We start from the raw sequence: 22207 nt of genomic DNA on the forward strand, positions 1-22207 counted from the left end.
CCGAGGTATTTAACTAAATATTAGTGTTTTTGCAAACCCTCAGAATGTTTTGCCTGATGAATGTATGATGAACTTACCTACTGCTGTAACAAAGAGGTCAAGGAAGAAGATAAATGAGGAAAAAGGTTTCAATAGGCCCAGATAATTCCATCTTCAAAAACAGACTTGATGTATAGGCAAAGAATTGAAGCTGCTGGAGATGTGGTAGGCCTGGAGAAATTCCAAATATTGAAGGAGATGGTGTCTTTTTCTAAAATGCAGTACTGGAACTAGTTTTTTTAAAAGTATACTTTTTGGTTCTCATAATAGTCTTCTCATTATAGATGCTACAAAATTTATCAGCCTCTGAGGGTCAGCTGGTTGTCTTTGAATGCAGAGTTAAAGGAGCTCCATCTCCTAAAGTTGAGTGGTACAGAGAAGGGACCTTGATAGAAGATTCTCCAGATTTTAGGATTTTACAGAAAAGTAAGTTGATGCTTTAAAATTATTTCTCTCATAATTTAGTTTTATAAATTTATTTTATAGATTTATTTTTATAATTTTAACACAAAATTGAAAACATAATTTCCAAAAAGAATAAAATGAAAATCACCTGCAATCCCACTCCCCAAAACTAAACATCATTAATAGTTCATGTATATATTCTTCTATAATTTTTCCCATGTATTTTTAAAAATAAAATAAAATCATACTCTTTTTAGTAAATCATTTTATGAACATCTTTCTATTCTGATAAATATAATTTTTTACCTTTAAAAGTAAATATATAATATTCAACTTAAATCTATTTAATCTCCTATTATTGAACAATTAGATTGTTCACAAACTTTTACTATTATAAAATGTGTTTCAGTGCATGTTCACAGAACAAATCTTTGTGAACATCTGTATTTATTGTCTTAGAAAAAATTTCTAAAGTACTGAGATTGTTACTGTGAATTTATATCTTCTAAAGTTTTAATATATGTTGCCAAAATGCCATCCCAAAAAGTTGAGCTATATTTAGGTGATCACATAATTGATCACTCAAACTGGGACACGTCTGAGAGCAAAAGAGGGTGCTAGTAATAAACCAGGATCTAAGGCATAAACCAGGTCTGTCCCAGTTGAACTGGAACACATGTTGCCAAAGCTGCATTATACTACAACCAGCAATACATGGAATGCTTTTTGCCTCATACACCTTCATCAACGAGGGGTATTAACCATTTTTTTTAAATTTTCACCAATTTTATAGTACAAAAATGGAAACCATTTGTTTTAATTTGACTTTCTTTAATTAGACGTGGAGGAGAACATTTTTTTCATACTTAATTTGGTCTTTATATTTCTTATTTCTTACCCTTTTTCAAGTAAGGCTGAATGAGTATCAATAAAAGCAAGTCATTTCTGAACCTGAGCTAACCCAGTAACTATTCCTCACCTAAGGTTTACAGACACCAAGTAGAACCCAGGTGTGTCCCAAGGTGTGGCAATATCATTTACTTAACGTCCCTCTTGCTGCCATTCTATGATACCTCTCCTGTCCTTGTTACAGTCTTAGGTATTTAGGTCATTTTACTTAACATTTACAGATGAACCTCATCCAATCACTCCTAAATATGCAAGAAATTACATATTTATGCTATAGGGAACTTCTGGTGAAAATAAAGCCTCTCTGTAAAGTAAATGATCAGAATCCTCTAATTTAATTGTATTTTTCCCTTTTAGAACCTCGGTCCATGGCAGAGCCAGGTAAAAGATAATCTCAATTTTATATTAGTGTGTGAACAGTGATTTGATATATATAAGAAACTAAATTGAAATTATACTGGTGTCAAGAACAAAGTGAAAAAATTAAGTTTTAGAAAAAAGAATCAGGTCAATTCTCGCCAATACTATAGAAGAAGGTATGGAAAGGAGCACCTGCAAATTTGGGATATTTATTCAATAACTAATATGAATGTCGTTAATTCTTCCTTATGAGGACTATCCCTTAGGAATATTTTCCCTCTGTCCTCATGACCTCTCAAAATTGGGCAGAAAAAAAAAAAATTTCCATGATGGTAATTGTGGATTCTCAGATTCCAATTCCATGGCATGTGTGTCTCAAAGCTGGTACATCAGATTTTGCAATTTGCCGAGATTCAATAAAATGTCTTGGATGCTATCAGATTAGGTTGGGAAGATACTAAAGATAAAATAGAAGTGACCCCTAGTAGGTCTCTTACTTCTAGAATATGCAAATTACCCATAAACCATTGTTTCTGAATGCCCTCTCTGTAACCACCCTGAAATGTCACATGGTATTTGTACTCCTTAGAATAACCATTTGGAATTTCATTATTATAATTCTGACAACTGAACGAAAAGGTATTCCAGAAGTAGGCATTGGACGTCCACATTGCATAGCCCTATATTTGGTACCTGGGGACACTGAGTAAAGTCCAGAAGTAGTTTTTACTCTTGCATTTCATTTTGTGGAGTGTTAATTTCACTCTGGTACTTTAATCCACAGCTGGTTTTTCACTAGGCAGTCCCATAAACAAAATAATTTCAGTCACCCAAAAGGGATCCCTGCCCAAAACAAATCCTGCCTTTCCCAGATCTGTGATTTCTAGAATTCCACAGTTAGAAAGTTCTTATTTCCACCTTGAATAATGCAAGTATCCTTTGGAGACATAATACTTTATCTTATCAGCCAGGTATAGTAGGGGTGTGAATTAATCTATCAGATCTTTTTCTGAGAGATGGTTGTTGAAAGACTATGAACTTTTGGGTAGAGGGGCAGAGAAAAGGAAGCATAAGCCAAGAGCTTAACAACAACAACAAAAACGACACCAAAACCAAACTTTGCCTCTTCATTATTTACGATTACTAACGGTAAAGAAACCTAACTAAAAGTGGTTTAAACAATGAGAAGAGTATTTTCTCACATAACAAAAAACCCCAAGGTAGGGCAGTCATGATATTGGTTAATTTAGTAGCTCAGTGATCATCAGGGGTCAATCCTTTTTCGAATTTTGCATTCTGCCGTCTTCAGAGTTTCCTTTTAGGCTGGTTATACGCATGAACCCAAGATGGCTGTCACATGCAGATGATCACATGCAGAGGAAAAGACAGGGAATAACACTATCTTTTGTCTCTCGTAAAGAGTAAAGAAAACTTTCCTAGAAACTCCCCAGCAGACTTTCCCTAATATCCCATTGACCAGAATTGTGTGTCACACCATCTCTTAGCAAAAGTAAATTTAGCCTAACTGGCTTAGACCACCTGAGGCTGAGAGAGGCCAGCTTGCCTCAGAGTACAGGGCCACTCCCAGAAGAGCAGACAAAACCAAGATTCTACCCAAAAGGAAGGAGAACGAAGGGTTACTGAGTAGATATTCAACACTGTCCTCCATTACCTCCTGTCCAGTTTTCATAGAAGTGGTCCAGCTAATTCAATTCCATTTTCATGAAGCACTGAGAGGGCAGGTCCCTCTTAATACTGTATTTTAATAATTTTGTTTTTTAACATCAGGTCTACTTAGTGATAAATGGGGTTTATGCTACTATCTTATACCTCCTCTTAGCTGTCAAGGAATATCTACCTAACATAATTTTAGACTATAATCATATGGTTTTGAGAATCATCTCTTTAGTTATTCACAGGGTTCATACTGTGTATCAAAGTAATCCATAAATATTACCTAATATTACAAAGGAAGAAATACATTTCACTCTTCTTTCACCTAGAATTTCAAGTTATTCTATCAGCTAATTACTATTAGTTCCTTTTCTGAAAGAATACCAGTCCCTATGAAGCTAACTAAAATACTTATTTGTTGTTGACTTTTAAATTCTGGCCTTTATTTAAAATTGCCTCTCTACAGAATTTCTCCATGGAAATAGTGAGAAGCCTGGGTTTAGAAAATGTTTCACTATTCCTTTTATTTCACACATAACCCCATATGCTTTGACTAATTTGTTTTTATGATTGTCGTTACCCATTTCTCTCTTATTTTTTAAATCTGAACTCATGAGATAAAAATAGAAGAAAATCTGAGCATCCATAACATGTAGTGTGTTATTATATAATCCCTTTGTCTATACTTAGTGCATGAATTCTCGAGTCTATCCTCCTTTGGCTGATGTCATCAATTAATCAGTTAATTCAATCAAATAATTGCTTTGATTAATTATTATCAAAGCAACATAGTCAGCTTCTTATATTAACTCTTGTAGAATTTGGGTTCATTTCTATAATTCAGTAACTATTCTGTTTCACTGTAATATAGAAGAAATTTGTACTTTGGTCATTGCTGAGGTATTTGCAGAAGATTCTGGGTGCTTCACATGTACTGCAAGCAACAAATACGGCACGGTATCAAGCATCGCAAAGCTAGATGTGAGAGGTAAGGGCTCCTTAAACACCAGAACATACATTTAGACTATACCTCAGATATGAGAATGGAGAGTTTGCATTACCCTTCCTTTATGCTTTTCATATAAAGCTAGCTTGTTTCTCCCAAAAAGATTTGAATTATCAAGGAAAATTTTCTTGAACAATACCCGATTTTCAATAGCCTTTTCTTATTGCACTCAGAGCCACCACCACCATCCCAGTTATACCTCCTGTCATCTGTTATAACCCCTAAGAAAACATCTCCCTGGTCTTATATAACCTTTAAAATGCTTCCCTGAACAGGGCATAGCTTTTAGTTTAGTTTTTTTTTTCCCTGCATTCTCTCCATTCTTAAATGTCCTAGATTATGTTCTGTTTTTCACAAGCATTTTCCCATTATTGTACTCACTTGGTTTGAATATTTTCCCATTTGTATACATGCTGCAACTCAGGGTTACAACCCTATCTGTCCTTTCAGGTAAGACTAAAAACCAGGTCCTGTGATTGTCCTTTCAGGAAATGAAGACCTTAGCAACGACGGGTCTCTGCACTCCACCAACTCCACCACCAGCCTGGCTGTCATTGAACAACAGCCATCCCCACCCAATCCGGAGACCCCATCTGTGGATCAGCCCCCCAAACCCAAACTTGAAGGAGTTCTGGTGAACCACAACGAGCCCCGGTCCAGCTCAAGGATCGGGCTTCGTGTGCACTTTAAACTGCCTGAAGATGACAAAAGAAGCGAAGCATCCTCTCTGGGTGGCGTGGTGGCTGCCAACCAGACCAGGCCTGACACTTTCCCAGAGAAGTTCAATGGACAGGCAGCAAAAATCCCTGAGCCTTCTTCACCCATCAAAGAACCCCCTCCAGTACTGGCTAAACCCAAACTGTAAGTAAAAATTAGAATAGACAACCAAGAGTGCTGTGAGCTTCTCTTTAGTCTGCCCTTCTTAAAAATGATGCCACTGAAAAAGGAAGCTTACCAAATGAGGAAATACATGTTAAATGTTTTGCAAGCATACCTACTTACATAATTGTAAATATAATCTATTATCCAAGCAATCTTATACCTAAGCTAGCTCAGAAAGACATGTGTCTAACATTAGAGGCCTCCAGGTAAAGCACTTCTACCCTCTTCTTATAAAGCCCTTTACTGAGTCTAATAATCCTTATAGTCTGTAATTTCATCCTCAGATTTCTCATTTCTGCTTCAACAACATAAGCTTTTGTAGTCAATATAAAAAAGCTATTTAGTGTTTTTTGATATTTCTTCATTATCACTGCTTATGCTGTCGTAACAATAGTAGGTTTTGTATAACTATAACAGGATAAAAGGAGGAGGAGTTGTAATTTTCAAACCCTCCTTGGGAGCCTGATGTATTGTCACCCTAACACTCTGGAGAGCCTCTTTCAGAGCCATATTGCAATATTTAATGTTTATCCATAACAAAGCAAATTCTTTCTGCTACGTTAAATAATGACATCTCTAAAAATCTGATCCTTCTTTTTGCTTGCATTAAATTTTCTCAATTTTGTTTATGTACCTTTGCATTGGTGTAGGCATAAATGTACATCCAGGAGTGGGCATGTGAGTATGCACAGACACACACGCCCACACCTTTGTGAATCCACATGCCTACAACCTTTTCTTTCTGGTTTTAACCTCACTGGTGTTTTGGATATTTTTTTAGGAACAAGAAAAGGGATAAGTACATAATCTGAGACATGGATTGCAGGCATTCTACAGGATGGGTTGCCTATGTGGGACCTAGATTAGGTCTTTTAAGACCTTTCCTCCCTTTCCTAAATTTGGGGAGGGGCTCCAGCTGTTTATTGTTCTGATTGGTGGCCCCACCTGTTAGCTCTTAGGGGGCTAATGGGGAGGTAGCTGGTGCCTCCCCTTAATCCCAGTAAGAGTTCCAAATGGGACCCTGTGGCCAGGTCTAGGTATGGTCTTTCTGGCTTTGTTAGTAGCAGGGGGGTTCTGGGTGGGGTTTCATGGGCATGTTCTCTGCTGGGTCTCAGCTGTGACTTGCCTTCCCTTTTCTCTATACTAACCTGCCTCAGTGCATCCCCTCAGAGAATTTATACCCTTATTCTTAAGAGGGAACTTAAGGGCAATGGTCATTCTTCTGTAGCTGCTGGTCAAGGGGAATAGGCCCTGCCTGACAGGAGTGTAAAACCTTCTGGCTATTCTGTTGAGATTGAACCTCACTGGTTTTAACCTCACAGGTTTTAACCTCATAGGTTTTGCATTAAAATACATTGATTCCCCAAATAATTTTCTTAAAGATACAATTTTCTGCTTGTACTTTCAATTTGCCATTCATAAAGAAAATAGAAATCATACTTATAGATCTTAAAACTGCAACAGAAAGGGAGGCTGTCTTTTTTTTTTATTAATTAATTAATTTATTTCTCTCCCCTCCCCCTGCCCCAGTTGTCTGTTCTCTGTGTCTATTTGCTGCATGTCCTTCTTTGTCCACTTCTGTTGTTGTCAGCGGCACGGGAATCTGTGTTTCTTTTTTGTTGTGTCATCTTGTTGTGGCAGCTCTCTGTGTGGGCGGCACCATTCCTGGGCAGGCTGCACTTTCTTTAGCGCTGGGCGGCTGTCCTTATGGGGCGCACTCCTTGTGCGTGGGGCTCCCCTATACGGGGGACACCCCTGCGTGGAATGACACTCTTTGCGCGCATCAGCACTGCATGTGGGCTAGCTCCACATGGCAAGGAGGCCTGGGGTTTGAACCACGGACCTCCCATGTGGTAGACGGACGCACTAACCACTGGGCCAAGTCCGCTTCCCGAGGCTGTCATTTTTAAACATTTTATCATCAAAGCCTTGAAGTATTTCAGACTATGAAATCTTCAACTTGAATATCAACTGTGTAGAGCAGTGATTCTTAATCTGGCTATACTCTAGAATGAAATGTGGGGCTTTTTAAAAATTTTGTATACCCTCTATCCCAACTGAATCAGAATCTCTCCACAGATTATTTTAATATGCAGACAGATTGGAAACCATGGGTCTAGAGGTAGAGAAATAAAATGAGTTGTAATTTTTTGCCCCACCCCCATCCCACCACTCCACATCCAGGAAAAAACTATAATTAACACTTAAAATTTAAAAAATGTAGGACAAAAATCAGAATGTACTGGGAAATCCTATACTTTGGGGACAAGCATTTCTTTAGAGTAATGATTCTTAGTCCTGGGCGCACTTAAGAATCAGGTAGGTCCTTGCTATTCCAGGTGTGGTAGGTGAACCAGTGGCATCAGCTTTGCCAGAGAACTTGTTAGAAATGTAGACCTCAGGCCTCCCCCGACCCCCACCCCCAACATCAGAAACTCTGGAGGTGAGGTCCAGAAATCTACGTGTATACAAGTCCTCCAGCCCAGCCAGTTCTGTTGCAACTTTAAGAACCTTAAAAACCACTGACTTAAAATTGAAAAGATAATAATAACTATGCCTAGATCCATCCCAGGCCAACTGATGGTCTGGGAAGTGGGGCCTAAGAATCAGGGGAGTGTTTTATTCTGTTTTGCTTTGGGCTGTCCTAGTGAGTCTAATGTACAGCCAGTGTGGTATTCACGCTTTAGCTGATTACAGAGACATGTTTACTCAAAATTAGTTACTCTACCCAGTGATGTGCTGGTAAATGTTTAACAACTGAAGAGGGCGGGAAAGCCCTCATTTGCCAGTTTTCTTGGTAGAGATACTCCCACCATGGCCAATTTCCAGCTACTAATAGAAGATCATTGCAGGTCATTGAATGGAGCTGGAATGAAAAGTACACAATCTGCTCTTGAAAGCCAGTGAAAGCCGCTGCAGCACACATTGGCCAAAATTGTCATTGCCAAATTACTTTCAAAAGTACTTGATATGGGATCCAGAGTTTGTTGTGTTTGTCACCAAGTCACGGCATTTCATCTTGACAATTCAAAATCCCTTAGAAATTCCTTTGTATTCCAGAAACCACCAGAGGCATCCTTAAAATCCTGAAATTCTGCCTTACATGCTTACATATCTTGAAATTGATTTTTATAGTTCAAGAATTTAAAAATATAATAGTCAGCATTTATTGATCATTTATATGTTAGGTAATTTAATTAAATTTTCTCATCAATTCTCACAACAGCCTTAAAAGGAATTATTTATTCCTGCTTTACTTATGAGGAAATTGAGGTCAGAAAGGTTATAAAACTATCTAAAGCCACATAGGTAATAAGTGGCAAAGCCAGAATTAAGTTTGTCTATCAGCAGAGCCCATATTCTTAAACATAAGACTTATGTTGTGGCAAAGGAAAAGATTATTATCAGGTAACCTGAGGACTGATAAATCCATAGAAAGAAAGCTTGGGTATAAAATCCGATTTCAGAAATCATCAGAGCAAAAGGATGACGAGGCAAATGAGCATCTGAATTTATAGCAATTTAAGAAAACATTGTTCTACAAATTAAAGGGATTACTCAGAATTTTAGAATGGGTATGCCTTGTAATTAACATTCCCTTCCTTTATCCTTTCATTGAACTTCTACTTCATTAGTAAATGGGAGATCAGTTCCATATATTATTTGTAAATAACCACTGGTTATTTGTGTTATATGTTTATATGCACTATTAGATTTTGAATCCTTTATAGTCCATATAATCTCAGGCATATTTGCATCTCCTAAAGTACTTAGCAAAGTAGAGCTATAGAAGACTCAATTCAAGTTCAATGAGTAATGGAATTAGCACCTTGCTCGGGTGTAATGCATAAATTAATCCAAACAGCTGTTTTAAATCCTTCCGAAACAAGATAGAGTTTAAGAAAGTAAAGAAAATAAAACTTGTCTAACGAAAGAGGTATTATTCTCAAATGAATTCTTCCAAAATCTTAAATCAAAATTCGACACTATAGCTTATATATCATTTTGTTTGAAGTTTTTGACCCTCTATAAATCAATATACTATAGTAAATGATAAGAGCTAACATGCCATCTGAATTCTTACTTAAAGGAGAAAACTGGTTCTTAGCTTTTGCTCAATGGGAACTAAAGGAAAAGAAGAACCATTCAATAATATCTTCCTGTCCCCTCTTCAATATTCTTTTCTTTCTTAGACTACTTATTTATCATAAGTGATTTTTTCTATTTCCGTAACCACAATGAAGTATTTCTGCAACATCATCAGATTAAAGTTTACCCAGATTACAATACAAGCATATCCTAAAGACTGTATAACACTGTCTGTGCTGTGGCAATCACAAATTGTGACCTACCAAATATGAAACCCATTAAAAATTAAAAGGTTTTATATTTTCATACCATAAAGTCAATACCAGCAGAAACAATGTTCATTGTATATATTTTTCTAAGGAAAACCTAATAAAGATATTCTTGCTCCTCTTGATGGCTGAATCTTAATTTATGATTAAATGAAAAAGTCTAATTACATTTTAATTATATTAGTTTATTCTCTCTGCTTAAATGCTCACTTCTTAAACAAGAGGAAAAGAAAATTTCTGTGCCAAGTAGCTAATACTCCTGAATTCTTAGTTTAACTCAAGACAAAAGTTTTCACAGATGAACGAAGGATTACACAGTAGATAACATTTGACAGCAGTAATGGAAATGGGCCTCTACTTGTGAGGTTACTTTTTTTTTTTAGTATGCGGTATATCAGAAATGTTAATGACGAGAAGGAAAAGGCCTTAAGTGCTAAGAATTAAGAAAAGTCAAAATTTGGAGAAACTTCTGATCCACTTTTGTTGCTGCTGGTATTGACTTTCCTAATGGCATGAAACTATAAAATCTTTTCTTTTTCTTTTTTTAATTTTAATTTTTTTTTTTTTTTTGAGGTCACAGGAGCTGGGGATTGATCCCAGGATCTCATATGTGGGGAGCTGGCACTCAACCAATGAGCCACATTGGCTTCCCTGAGTTAGTTTCTTCATTTGTTTTGCTTGTTATTTGTTTTTTTTTTTTTTCAGGAGGCACCAGGAACCAATTCTGGGACCTGCCATGTGGGAGGTGGGGGCTCAACCATTTGAGCTGCATCTGCTCCCTTCTTTTCATTTCAATAGATCTCATGTTCAGCAGATCACCCTCTATGTTCCATAGGCAATACATAATTCCAACGAACGTAAAACCTCAAAGGCCTTGGAACACTGTGGTGCCACATGTGATTCTCCTTTCTATGGGCATTCACTCAACAAGAGAGTCACCAAACTTTGGCATCCTGATGACATTATGCATATATGGTTTTTTTTTAGGAGGTACTAAGGATTGAACCCAGGACCTTGTACCTGGGAAGGAGGTATTCAACCACTGAGCTACATCTGCTCCCCAATAAGGGTTGGCTTTCTCATTTGTTTGTTTTGTTTTAGGAGGTACCAAGGATCTAACCTAAGACCTCATACATAGGAAGCAGGCACTCAACCACTTGAGCTACCTCTGCTACCTCATATATAATTTTGAAACATTTTCATTCCATTTTCTTTCTTAAAAAATAATTGGCTGTGCCTGTAAAGAGAAATTAAGCATAGAAATTACTGTGGGACTTAGGGCAAATCATGTAATGCAGGTTCCTATAAATAGAGAAACTGCTCCCAGCTTGATGGTTTTTCTCCTTTTAGGAAAAAGAAAGTCTAAGACAAATTTTATAATTAGGATGACCATTTAATTTATCATTCAAACTGGGACTTTGAAAGTGAAAGGGCACACTATAAATAATTATGCCAGGAAAAGAGGTGTAAACTGGGAGTGTCTTGGCTGAATTGGGACAAAGGACTTCTTATCTATAAAGCTTTGTTGCCCAGAGAAGATGAGAGGTACTAAGACACTCCCAACTTCTTTCTTAAGGTTTGTTCTCAAACAGGCAGCATGAAGAAAGCAATGTGTTTTCTTGGAGAATTCAGCCCCCTTCAGTAAGTAACTCACATCATCCTCTGTCACACATCACCATATTGTCTGTTGGTTGTCAGAACTCTGTGCACAGCCAACAACAGGAACCTCATTTCTATCTCTTTTTTCCAATTTATAAACATTCTTAAATTGGGCTGCAAATTGCCCAACACCAGGGGGTACACCACAAAGAATACGATATGAATGATACTCCCCTGGAGTTGTGCATTATGGTGACCCATAAAACCAATGGAATCAGCTCCATATTGGAAAATTTGGCAGAGGAGAAAACAAAAACAACCATAATTCCTCCCCTCTAACTTTTGTTACACTAGTTATCATACCAATGTTACCATACTAGTGAATTTCATTACAGTATTTTTTAGCTATGTATTCAATATTTTTGTTCTATAATAATAACTTAGGGCTGTGGTAAGAAGGTATGTCAGTGCTTTTCCAGTCATTTATTTCATTTCTAAACGGCTGGATTCATTTTTTTTATAGTCCATAGATGACATTGGTTGTATATTTTTTACACAAACCAGCTTTATTGACACATATTAATAAAGCATACAATTTATCCAAAGTGTACAATCAATGGTATTTGGTATAATCACAAAGCTATGCATTCCTCACTTCAGTCGTTACTAAAGCATTCTCATTATTTCAGTAATAATAAGAAAAAACAGACAAACAAGAACATTCCTCACCTTTCAATCTGTTTCCCCTGCTGCTCGTAGCTGCTATTTCTGGCTATTCTTGCACAATTATTTATTTGTTTATTAAGTAGTTTTATTGAGATATATTCACATACCATATTATCTATCCAAATTGTATAATCAATGGCTTTTAGTATGATCACAATGTTGTACATTAATCATCTCAAAAATTTTGGAACCATTTCATTACTCAAAAAAAAAGACCCCACCCATATTAGCATTCCTTCCTCAACCCTACATAACCACTAATCTAATTTCATCTTTACAAATTAATTTTATCAATTATTTTTAATAGTTTTACGAGTAATTACAACTACTTTTCTGGCCCTTCTTCACATCTTCAGAACTCTGGTGCTCTGAAGAAATATGGTAGTGGTTATTAAAGGATTGGGTCTCCCATTTTACCTTGCCCATGTCTCTTTTAGACCTGAACCTCTCATTTTCAGGCCTAGTTTTATGGGCCCTCTTGATGATGAGTGGCATGTTTCATGATAGAGCACTGAACTAATGGGTTTGATACTATATATCATATATCAAAAAGCCATTCCATTCATGTATCGGGGCTATTGATAGTTATAAAAATATGACTATACCTTCTTTTTTTATCTTTTTTATTTTTTGAATAGATTTTTTAAAAATTAAAGATACAGAGATCATACAAAATGTTACCTTAAAAAATATGAGAGGATCCTGTATACCCCCACTTCCTACCCCATCCCCACTCCTCCCACATCACCAAGTTCTTTCATCAGTGTGACACATTCATTGCATTTGATGAATACATTTTGGAGCACTGCTACACAGCATGGATTATAGTTTACATTGTAGTTTACACTCTCCCCCAGTTCATTCAGTGGGTTATGGCAGGATATATGATGTCTGCATCTGTCCCTGCAATATCACTCAGGGCAACTCCAAGTCTTGAAAATGTCCCCATATCACACCTCTTCTTCCCTCTCCCTGCCCTCAGCAACTCCCTTGGCCACTGTCTCCACATCAGTGATATAGTTTCTTCCATTGCTAGAGTCACAATAATTCTATAGTAGAATACCAATAAGTGCACTCCAATCCATATTTTATTCCTCCATCCTGAGGACCCTGGGATGGTGATGCCCACTCCACCTCTAACTCAAGAGGGACTTAGATCCCACGTGGCTGATGGGTGCAATTCTCCTGCTTGCAGCTGTAGACTCTCTCGATTCCCTGGTATGGTGGTTGACCATCCCCACCTCCCTCTTAGCTGACAAGGATGAGTCCAACAAACTGGAGAGTAGATGCTGTAACTCTATTGAGGCTAAGGGCTCAGCTGGCACAGTCAGTCCAGAGATTGAAGTCTCTTGAGCATACACCAACCCCAGCACCAACCACAGGTTCAGTAAAAGTGACACAAGAGGCATGTGTAGAGAGGTCACGTCTGAGCACAAATTCCAAAGTAGGGCCCACTGTCAAGGCACTGAACTCCAGAGCTATCTGCCATAACTGTAGGACATGTGTTTCTCTGTAGCCCTCAGGAGCGCCTCTACTTGAGGTTGTATCTACTTTGGCTGTCTCGAGATCCTGCTGAGATGTGCATAAGCTCTACCTCTCTAATGACCTCCCAACTCAATTTGAAGTCTCTTAGCCATATAAACTCATTTGATTATACCTTCTTAATATCATTAAAATGGGCTTCAGGAAATGCTGTTGCATTCTCCAAATCCAGCAGGTCCCTCTCTCTCTCTTTCTCTCTCAGCAGCAGCATTTGACCTAGTTACTCATTCCCTCCTTCTTGAAACACTTTTTTCTCTTGGCTTCCACAACACTTCACTTTCCTGGCTACTCCTTAGTCTCCTTGCTGGTTTTTGCTCCTTTACTTAATCAACCTTAGGGCACAGACCTGATCTCTCTTCCCTGTCTATATTCTCTCCCTAGGTGATCTCATTCAGTCCCATGGCTCTACATGCTTTCTACCTACTGGTGACTCTCACATTCCCATCTTCTAAACTCCCTAGTGGTAGAGTCAATAGCCTATTTGACATCTTCATTTGCATGTCTCACAGACATTTCAACTTAGCTTGTCCAAAAAGCTTGTCATTCTCTCCATTCATCTCTATCTCATAACTGGTACCTTCATAAACCAAGTTGCTCAAGTCAAATCTCCAGTACTCTTTCTTAATTCCTCCTTTTTCATTTTCACCTATATCTAATCCATCATCACATCTGTTGGCTTGCTTCTAAAAACTTTCTTGAACCTGTCCACTTCTCTCCATCTCTAATTCCACTATCCTGGTCCAGTCTACTATTATTTCTTACCTGGACCAATGTACTAACATTCTAATTGGTCTCTCCATTTTCACTTTTGACATATTATATAGTCCATTCTTCAACAGATACCACAATAATATATTTAAAATGCAAATTCAGTTATTTCACTGCCCCCTTAAAATCCCCAAACTGCTTCCCATCAACTTAGAATAAAATTTGAACTTTTATCATGAGACCTACAAGGTTCTTCAGGATTTGCCCCACCCAATAACCTACGAGGAAAAATATCTGCAACACATACTACCAAAAGTTTATATCCTTAATATATAAAGATAACTTGCAAATCAATAACAAGATAAACATTTCAGTAAAGGAAAAATGGGCAAATTATATGCATAAGCAATTCACAAAATAATAGAATATAAATGACTAATATGCATAAGATATATTCAACATCATCAATAATCAAACATAAACAATAATGAGGGAAGCAGATTTGGCCCTATGGATAGGGCATCTGCCTACCACATGGGAAGTCCAGGGTTCAAACCCAGGGCCTCCTGACCCGTGTGGTGAGCTGGCCTACACACAGTGCTGATGCACAGTGCTATGCAGTGGTGTCCCTGCATAGGGGAGCCCCACGCACAAGGAGTGTGCCCCATAAGGAGAGCCACCCAGCATGAAAAAAGTGCAGCCTGCCCAGGAATGGTGCCGCACACATGGAGAGCTGATGCAGCAAGATGACGCAGCAAAACGAGACACAGATTCCAGGTGCAGGTGACAAGAATACAAGCAGACACGGAAGAACACACAGCGAATGGACACAGAAAGCAGACAACTTGGGGGGGAGGGTGGCAGGGAAGGGGAGAGAAATAAATAAAAAATAAATCTTAAAAAAAAAAAGATACACAATAATGAGATAATTTTGTCACCAGATTTAGTGGAACTATATTAAAGAAATAAATAATAACACTAGGATACGAAGAAACAGGAACTCTTTACCCTGCTTGTGGGAATATGTACTGGTACAACCTTTCTGAAAGGCAATTTGACTAAATATGTAATACAGGTTAATATATATCCTTAACCCAATACTTATATTTATTTATGCTTTCTTCAGGAAAAATACACAAGAACATTGGTAAATACATGTTTACCAAAAGACTACTCATTGCAGCATTGTTTATAACAGGAAAAATTAAGACTAAACTAAATGTTTCACAATAAAGTATTGAGATATATTGAAGTCACAAAATGGAATACTAAATGGCCATTAAAGATAACATAGACTTATTAACTTAAAAAATTATCCATCACATATTGTTAAGTGAAAAATTACAGTTATAAAGTCATATATAGAAAGGGATTCCACTTTTAAGGGAATAATATCTAAGCACACATGCATATGTATGTGTGTATATACATCAAAAAGGTCTGGAAAGACTTGCATCAAAATATTAGCAGCAGTTACTTCAGGGAGGTGGTATTAAAGGTAATCTTTATTCTTCTTTTCCTACTTTCCTATATTTAAAAAACATTCAAATAGCATTAATTTCATAACCAGACCTATATATAAATACTTTCATTTAAAAAGAAGTCCAAAGGAGAGACTGCATTGGGCTGATTTTTAAAAGGAATGCTTAACATAAAAGGATTTGCTTACTATTTCTAATTCTCTACAGCAGGAAGTCCAGTATCCCTTTTTCTAACCTACTAGCAATAAAACAGACTTAGAAAGATAAAGAGACAAGCAAACAGCTCACCAGTGATTAACTGAATCACTGACACTCTCATGTGTGTTCTTTGTCAGTATAGAGTTATAAACAGCCTGTCAGTATGTTTCTGAAGGGTTCCACCTATAGTGACAGATTTCCCTCCTCTCTCCCACTCTTGTTTTGTGTGTAGTGATTCCAGTCAGCTACAGCAACTTCACAACCAAGTCTTACTGGAACAACAGCAGCTGCAAAACCCATCTCCCTCATCTCCTAAGGAGTTTCCTTTCAACATGAGTATTTTGAACTCCACTGCTTCCCCACCAGTGACAACGTCCAGCAAGCAGGTGAAAGTGCCTCCATCGCAGACCTTCAGCTTGGCCCGGCCAAAGTATTTCTTCCCTTCCACAAGCACCACTACCGCCACAGTGTCCCCGTCCAGTTCTCCAGTGTTCACTCTGAGCAGCACACCTCAAGCCATTCAGAGGACAGTGAGCAAAGAAAGCCTCTTAGTTTCTCATCCCTCTGTGCAAACCAAATCTCCAGGAGGGATCTCCACCCAAAACGAACCACCCCTTCCCGGTCTAACAGAGCCAGCACAACCTCCACTCGTATTTTCCATCTCCAGTGGAAACCAGTTCCAGCCCCGCTGCTTGTCCCCAACTCCTGTTTCTCCCACCGGCCGGATTCAAAACCCAGTGGCTTTCCTCAGCTCTGTTCTGCCTTCTCTCCCCGCCATCCCACCCACCAATGCTATGGGGCTGCCCAAAAGTGCACCTTCTGTGTAAGTGTCATTAAGGTTTTTTAATTTAAGAGATCCAGGTTGAGAGGGGACATATGCATAGAATAGCTGGGTCTGGAACAGGACTCTCTTTTAATGGATTCCTAGGTAATCCTATCTCTTAGATGTAAAACAGATATTGAACACCTTAGGACAAAGAGCATGGCCACTTTAAATAACTGAGTGAAAGCAGGTCTACTGTAAACACCTCTGAAAACACAGGTTCACTGTACAGTGCTCAACTTTTGCACACAAAATGCCCTCAGTAAGTGCCTGACGAATCTTGGTATTGGGTTGCCGTTTCAACCATTCTGATTTCTTAGCCTATTTAAGCTGGCCAGTGCTTTTCATGGGTGTTTTGGGTGTGCATTTCTTTTATAGGCCATCCCAGGGACTAATGAAGAAAAATAAAAAGTCTCCTCAGCTGAAGAATGATGATTACATCCGTGAAACTAAAAATGCAGTGATTCTAGACTTGGGGAAAAAAATGAATTTCAGTGATGTCAGACCAAACCAGCAGGTAAGATCGTTGGATTAAGATGGTTTATCAGCAATGTATTTTAAGGAATATGACTGAGCTTAATTCTGCCCTTGGGTACTTACGTCTCCTGGCCTCAGTGAGTTTCACACTGCAGCTTAGAGACAGACTAGCCAAGGGTCATGTTGGAAACTCGTCCATGCCAGTTTGCAGTTCTTGACTACCTGAAGAGTTAATCCAGGTAGTTACTGACACACGTATTGACCTCGAATAGAATATATCAAACGAGAGAGTATAGATAGTCTGTTGTCTCAGACTATCTCAGTCTGTTGTCTCAGACTACTATCTCAGCAAGTTTACTCTCAGTTTTGGTAAACTATCACATCTTTGAGATAATTTGATCACTGAGCTTTGATACAATCTAGACATTTGAGGTACTTGGGATTCTAAGCTGTCCCTTACCTAACATCCTTCAATCTAATGCAAATGGAGATGTGTTCACCAGTTCTTCCCAATCTTTATATTACACTGAATCATGTGAAATAGCCATTAAGCACCACCCCATGGTTCAGTCTGTACAACTCCTTGCTTTCTAGTAAGTGCAGTGAAGCAGAAAGGGGAAAGCCACAGATGGGCTTCATTCAAACCAAAGATGGACTGTTTTCTTCTTTGAGCCATTTATTTTTGCTTTTGATAAGACGGTTATTTTTAAATGTGGGTTTACATGTTGATAAACTAACTCTTGGATTATTTCCTGAGTTGGGAACTAAAGAATCTATTTTGAAATCTGACAAAGTTTTAGTCAAAACAAAATATTGTAGAATTTACAACATAAGTTACTGCTGGAAACAAGAGTCTAGATTTCCCTAACTGTATCCTGTTTTCCTTAGTGTTTCTTTCTCTTACTTCAGTTCAGCCATGGATGGCTATACAGTATTTTGCAATTGTGTTATATGTTGGACAACTCTACTGAGCACATTCTTTTGAAAATGTGCTGCAAAAATTCTCTTAGAAATGAATTTTAACTTATTGAATTGAAGTAGAATATTTAAACTTGCCACAACTGAGTATGCGTTTCATAAATATTATATCTGGAGCCAAACACCAAGGCAAATGTTCTTCTCTATAGTAAACCTATATAGCTGTTCTTTATAGATAGTGAAACTGAGGCACAGTTGTCAAACTGTTAGTGGAGGACTAGAACATGAGCCCTGGTCTCTAGGACACTTTCACATTTTCTCTTAAACTCTGCAGCCTTTTAGGGTTTTAGAAAAACAATACCTTCAAGCCCCGTAAATGTTGTTAGATCTAACACAGATTTGTTTTCCTGTAAAACTCTCTTCACATCTGTGGTTATTAATCCTTCGAAGCGCCATTGTAATCAGAACAGTTTTCGGCCTGTGTCTTTTACAACACAAGGGGGAAACAATTAGAACCCTGTAAAAATGACACAGGTCAGCACATAAACTGTTTGATTTTACTTTTATAATTACTCTGTAGGTCAATCCAGGCTTATTCACTGCCCAACCCAGGAAAAAGTCATTTTTCTTTGAGTTGTGTACATGTAAATAGGAACTTCCATGACTTTAGTACCATAATCCTTAATGAATCCCTCATAAGCTAAACCTCCATCATAAGCTGACTTCAGGGCTAATAGCTGAAAGTGGAAGAGTCTCAAAAAGCTTCTCAGCCTATCCCTCTGACTATTTGTGGTGTCAGTCTTCTTCAGAGAATAATTATGGTAAGTTAACTACAGAATTGGTCTTAGAGTGTGTTCTAGGCCAAGGATAATGAAATGAAATTCAGATAACGAAGGAGCTGTCTGAAATGGAATGCTTATGTTAGGTTGATAGATGTTGATTCTGAGGAAGTTTTGAGAAATGAAATGATGACTATATACTGTTTTGTCCACTGCTGCCTTGGGAAATGATAGCGAAAATGTCACAAAGAACTGTCTAAAATGTACTGTGGCCAGTTGGTGAGGTAAGAAGTAATTTGTCTAGAAAAGTATAAATGGAGAACAAATCATAAAGAAACATTGTTTTATTGATAGCCTTCCAGGTTTCCATACGAGCAGTCTGGGGACACAGGAATCCAAATAACTTACTCTCCTACTTCCATATTAGCCTAAACATGTGTGGTTGGTGGAACCAAATTATTCGTTCTGAAGAGTATGCATTTGTTTAGTTTTAAAATTTGTTTTGAAAGCTTTTAGGTCAAGAACACTGAACTCTGACAATCTGTAGGAACTTCCTGCTAATGTGCCCCATAACTCAAATATCAAATTGTGGCCAAAAGAGGGATTAGTCCATGAATCCACTGAAGTCACTGCTTATTAGATAAATAGTAAAAGAAGACATCCTCTATGCATGTTAACCACCAAGTAGATCTATCAATCTTTTATCTGCTGTCTCCAAACTCTGGCTGTTTTTAGATCGAAAAGGAGAACACTTTCCCTAACACATAAAACCTTCTTTTATGAAAATCACAACCAAAGTCAGTGGGAACACTTTGAGCTGATTTGTTCCTATCTGATGATTGCCCCTGAAGGTCAGCCTCAGAACGCAGAGTGGGGAGCTCAGGACAGGGATGTGAGGAAAATGCCCCATTTTGGAAATCCAGCTCCTTGGCAGTGCCATATCTGATTGGGATGTGTCATTACACTGTGGTTCTCAGCAGAAGGAAAACATTCTCTACTACTCTGCCAATCTGCAGTAACTTTCCACAGATGTACCCCAGAAATCAAATGCCTCAGGTTGTCAAACTGTTGGCCTAAAGAGGGATTATCTTTTTAAAAGGGGATGGGGGTTATATTTTCAAGTGGCATATTTTTCTAAAACAGATCTTTTTAGCTTTTCATCTTCTTTCACAGAGCAACTGCAAATCTACACAATTCATTTTCACTTGAACCTGGAAATGATGGATCATATGTCATTGATTTGATTTCCATACAGGCCAGTTTTACACAGAATATTATCTCCTTTGATCACAGATTTCACCTATGAGCAGCTGACCAAGAAACTCGTTTTTACTCACAAAAGGGACCAGGCAAGGGAAAATAGAGGATGCAGCCTAAGTGCAGAGCACGAAGTGCACCTCCACCAACAGGGGATCAGTAGAGCAACCTTTCCGCAGAACAGTGCAGAAAGAACAATTGCATTTAACTTAAACACCTGGCTTCTGTTTTCAAATTTCTCTCCTGAAATCTGAGTCCCTATCAAGCATAACTTGAAATGACAACAATCTTGGTTTATGTGGAAAAGGAGTAGTGTCCTTGGGACAAACCAATACTGAGTTATAAAGCCCTGCTAAAAAAAAAAAACTCAGTTTCTGCTCTGATGAAGGTGTGAATTTTTGCTAACATCTCAGATGTAAAAATTCAGTGCTTCAGTAACAGGCCACATACCTATTTTTACCTTATAGTTGCAAGTTTTCTTGTTACTAAGGCTCAATTTCCCAAATATTTTATAGAATCTTTCGTGAAAACTCTTAGGCCTACAGTACTCTTATTTTGTTGATCATGTGCAATTCATAAATTATGTAACCGGTACATTAAACAAGACTGCCTCAAAAAGCAATTTTAGTTCTGTCTCCCATTCTCCCTTTATATTTACCAAATAGGGCAGATTCTTCTTTCCTGGATGAAAGGCAAGGTAATTTCAAAACTTTTTTTGGTCTTTTAGTTAATACAATGTTCTGTGGTAACTTTGCTGCAAAATATAATCTTGATTCAGTAATATAAGATTTCTGGTCCTGTGTAGTAACCAACACAAATACTCTATTCAAAAATAATACACAACACACACCCATCCCCACTCGACACCCCAGGGACTGCTGCAAATAGCAACCCTAAAGACAGGAGGGGAAGAGATCTGTTTCTCTCTTTTGTGCTCCCTCTTCCCCCACTTCATTAACTGCTGTTCCTGACCCCTCCCCTTCCAGACCCTGGATGGGCCTGAGATGGCTCCTCACTGGCTTTGTGTCCCACACGCAGACCACGATAACTACTCGCTCAGCCTTTGCCCTCACCCACTGTAGGAATGCACACAGCTTTCAGCTTGCCCAACAAAAGCCAACCTACTCTTCACATTTTCAGTTGCTTGGGCACACGTCAGACACCAGTTCACTGTGTCCTCCTAACTGTGGAAGATACAGCAAGTTCTCCAAGTGGTTCTACTTAATCCCTCTCACTAGCCTTGAGGTGAAAGGCAGGTACTCGTCCCCCACCCCCTGGCTCGGGGTGAAAGTAGGAGACTCACAGACATTAACCCTTATCCCCAAAAGTCCTCTTGCTCCCTCCTGACTCTTTTGTAGCTCTGATGGAAGTGAAGGATTTAAATCATCTAACCTGTCCTTAAGCATGTGCTTTGGAACTTCTGCACAGTGTTTGCAACTCACTTATTTTCTGATTTCTAGTCCATCTTGGTGCCTCTGTAGAAACTTCCAGTTAAGATCTGGTTATAATTGTATCCTCAGTACCTAGTTACAAATAGTATATTTAAAATAACTCATTGAGTGTTCTTTTTTCATCACATCTCAATCTGTACTACTGATAAGGTCACAGATACATAACCAAGATATGTATATGCTTATAGTAAAAGAAAAGGCACATATTTTCATCATATTGCTTCTGTAGTTCCTTTGGTTAAATCAATTCAAGCATTTTATAAATTCTTTAAAACTCAGCCCTGATTTAAAATCAAATTCCTGAAATTAGTTGTCCAGAATCCACAGAGACAATGTGGTATTTATATTCTCAGGCAGACACTTAAAGGGTATATGTATAACCCACTGTGTCCCTTAAGTATAGGTATAATCATAACTTAGGACCAGGTGTAACAATGTTTCTTTGGAAAAATTAGCCCAAAATTCCACATAGAATTCCAGGAATACATCTCCCACTTTAATAACCCTGACAATGTAATTGGCAAGGAACTTGCCAGCCCTCACTGGTCAGGCAATAGGATGTGAATCAAGCTGCAGAGATTTTTGAGTGTGGAGCAAGGACTCCATTAGAATAGG

The 22207-nt window shown here is 38.1% G+C and overlaps 1 protein-coding gene across 2 annotated transcripts in view; it reads left to right on the forward strand.

The window, feature by feature from the left end:
• The window catches only part of MYPN (myopalladin), a 123559-nt gene that overhangs the window by 74422 nt on the left and 26930 nt on the right, over positions 1 to 22207 (forward strand). For both annotated transcript variants that reach the window (XM_023592307.3, XM_058298922.2), the window contains exons 7-12: positions 324 to 465; positions 1711 to 1734; positions 4259 to 4375; positions 4882 to 5254; positions 16120 to 16710; positions 17089 to 17227. In XM_023592307.3, the coding sequence (XP_023448075.2) occupies positions 324 to 465; positions 1711 to 1734; positions 4259 to 4375; positions 4882 to 5254; positions 16120 to 16710; positions 17089 to 17227 (1386 nt within the window). The remainder of the gene's footprint in view (positions 1 to 323; positions 466 to 1710; positions 1735 to 4258; positions 4376 to 4881; positions 5255 to 16119; positions 16711 to 17088; positions 17228 to 22207) is intronic.

Source organism: Dasypus novemcinctus, chromosome 6 (assembly GCF_030445035.2).
Source record: "Dasypus novemcinctus isolate mDasNov1 chromosome 6, mDasNov1.1.hap2, whole genome shotgun sequence".
Lineage (NCBI taxonomy): Eukaryota > Metazoa > Chordata > Mammalia > Cingulata > Dasypodidae > Dasypus > Dasypus novemcinctus.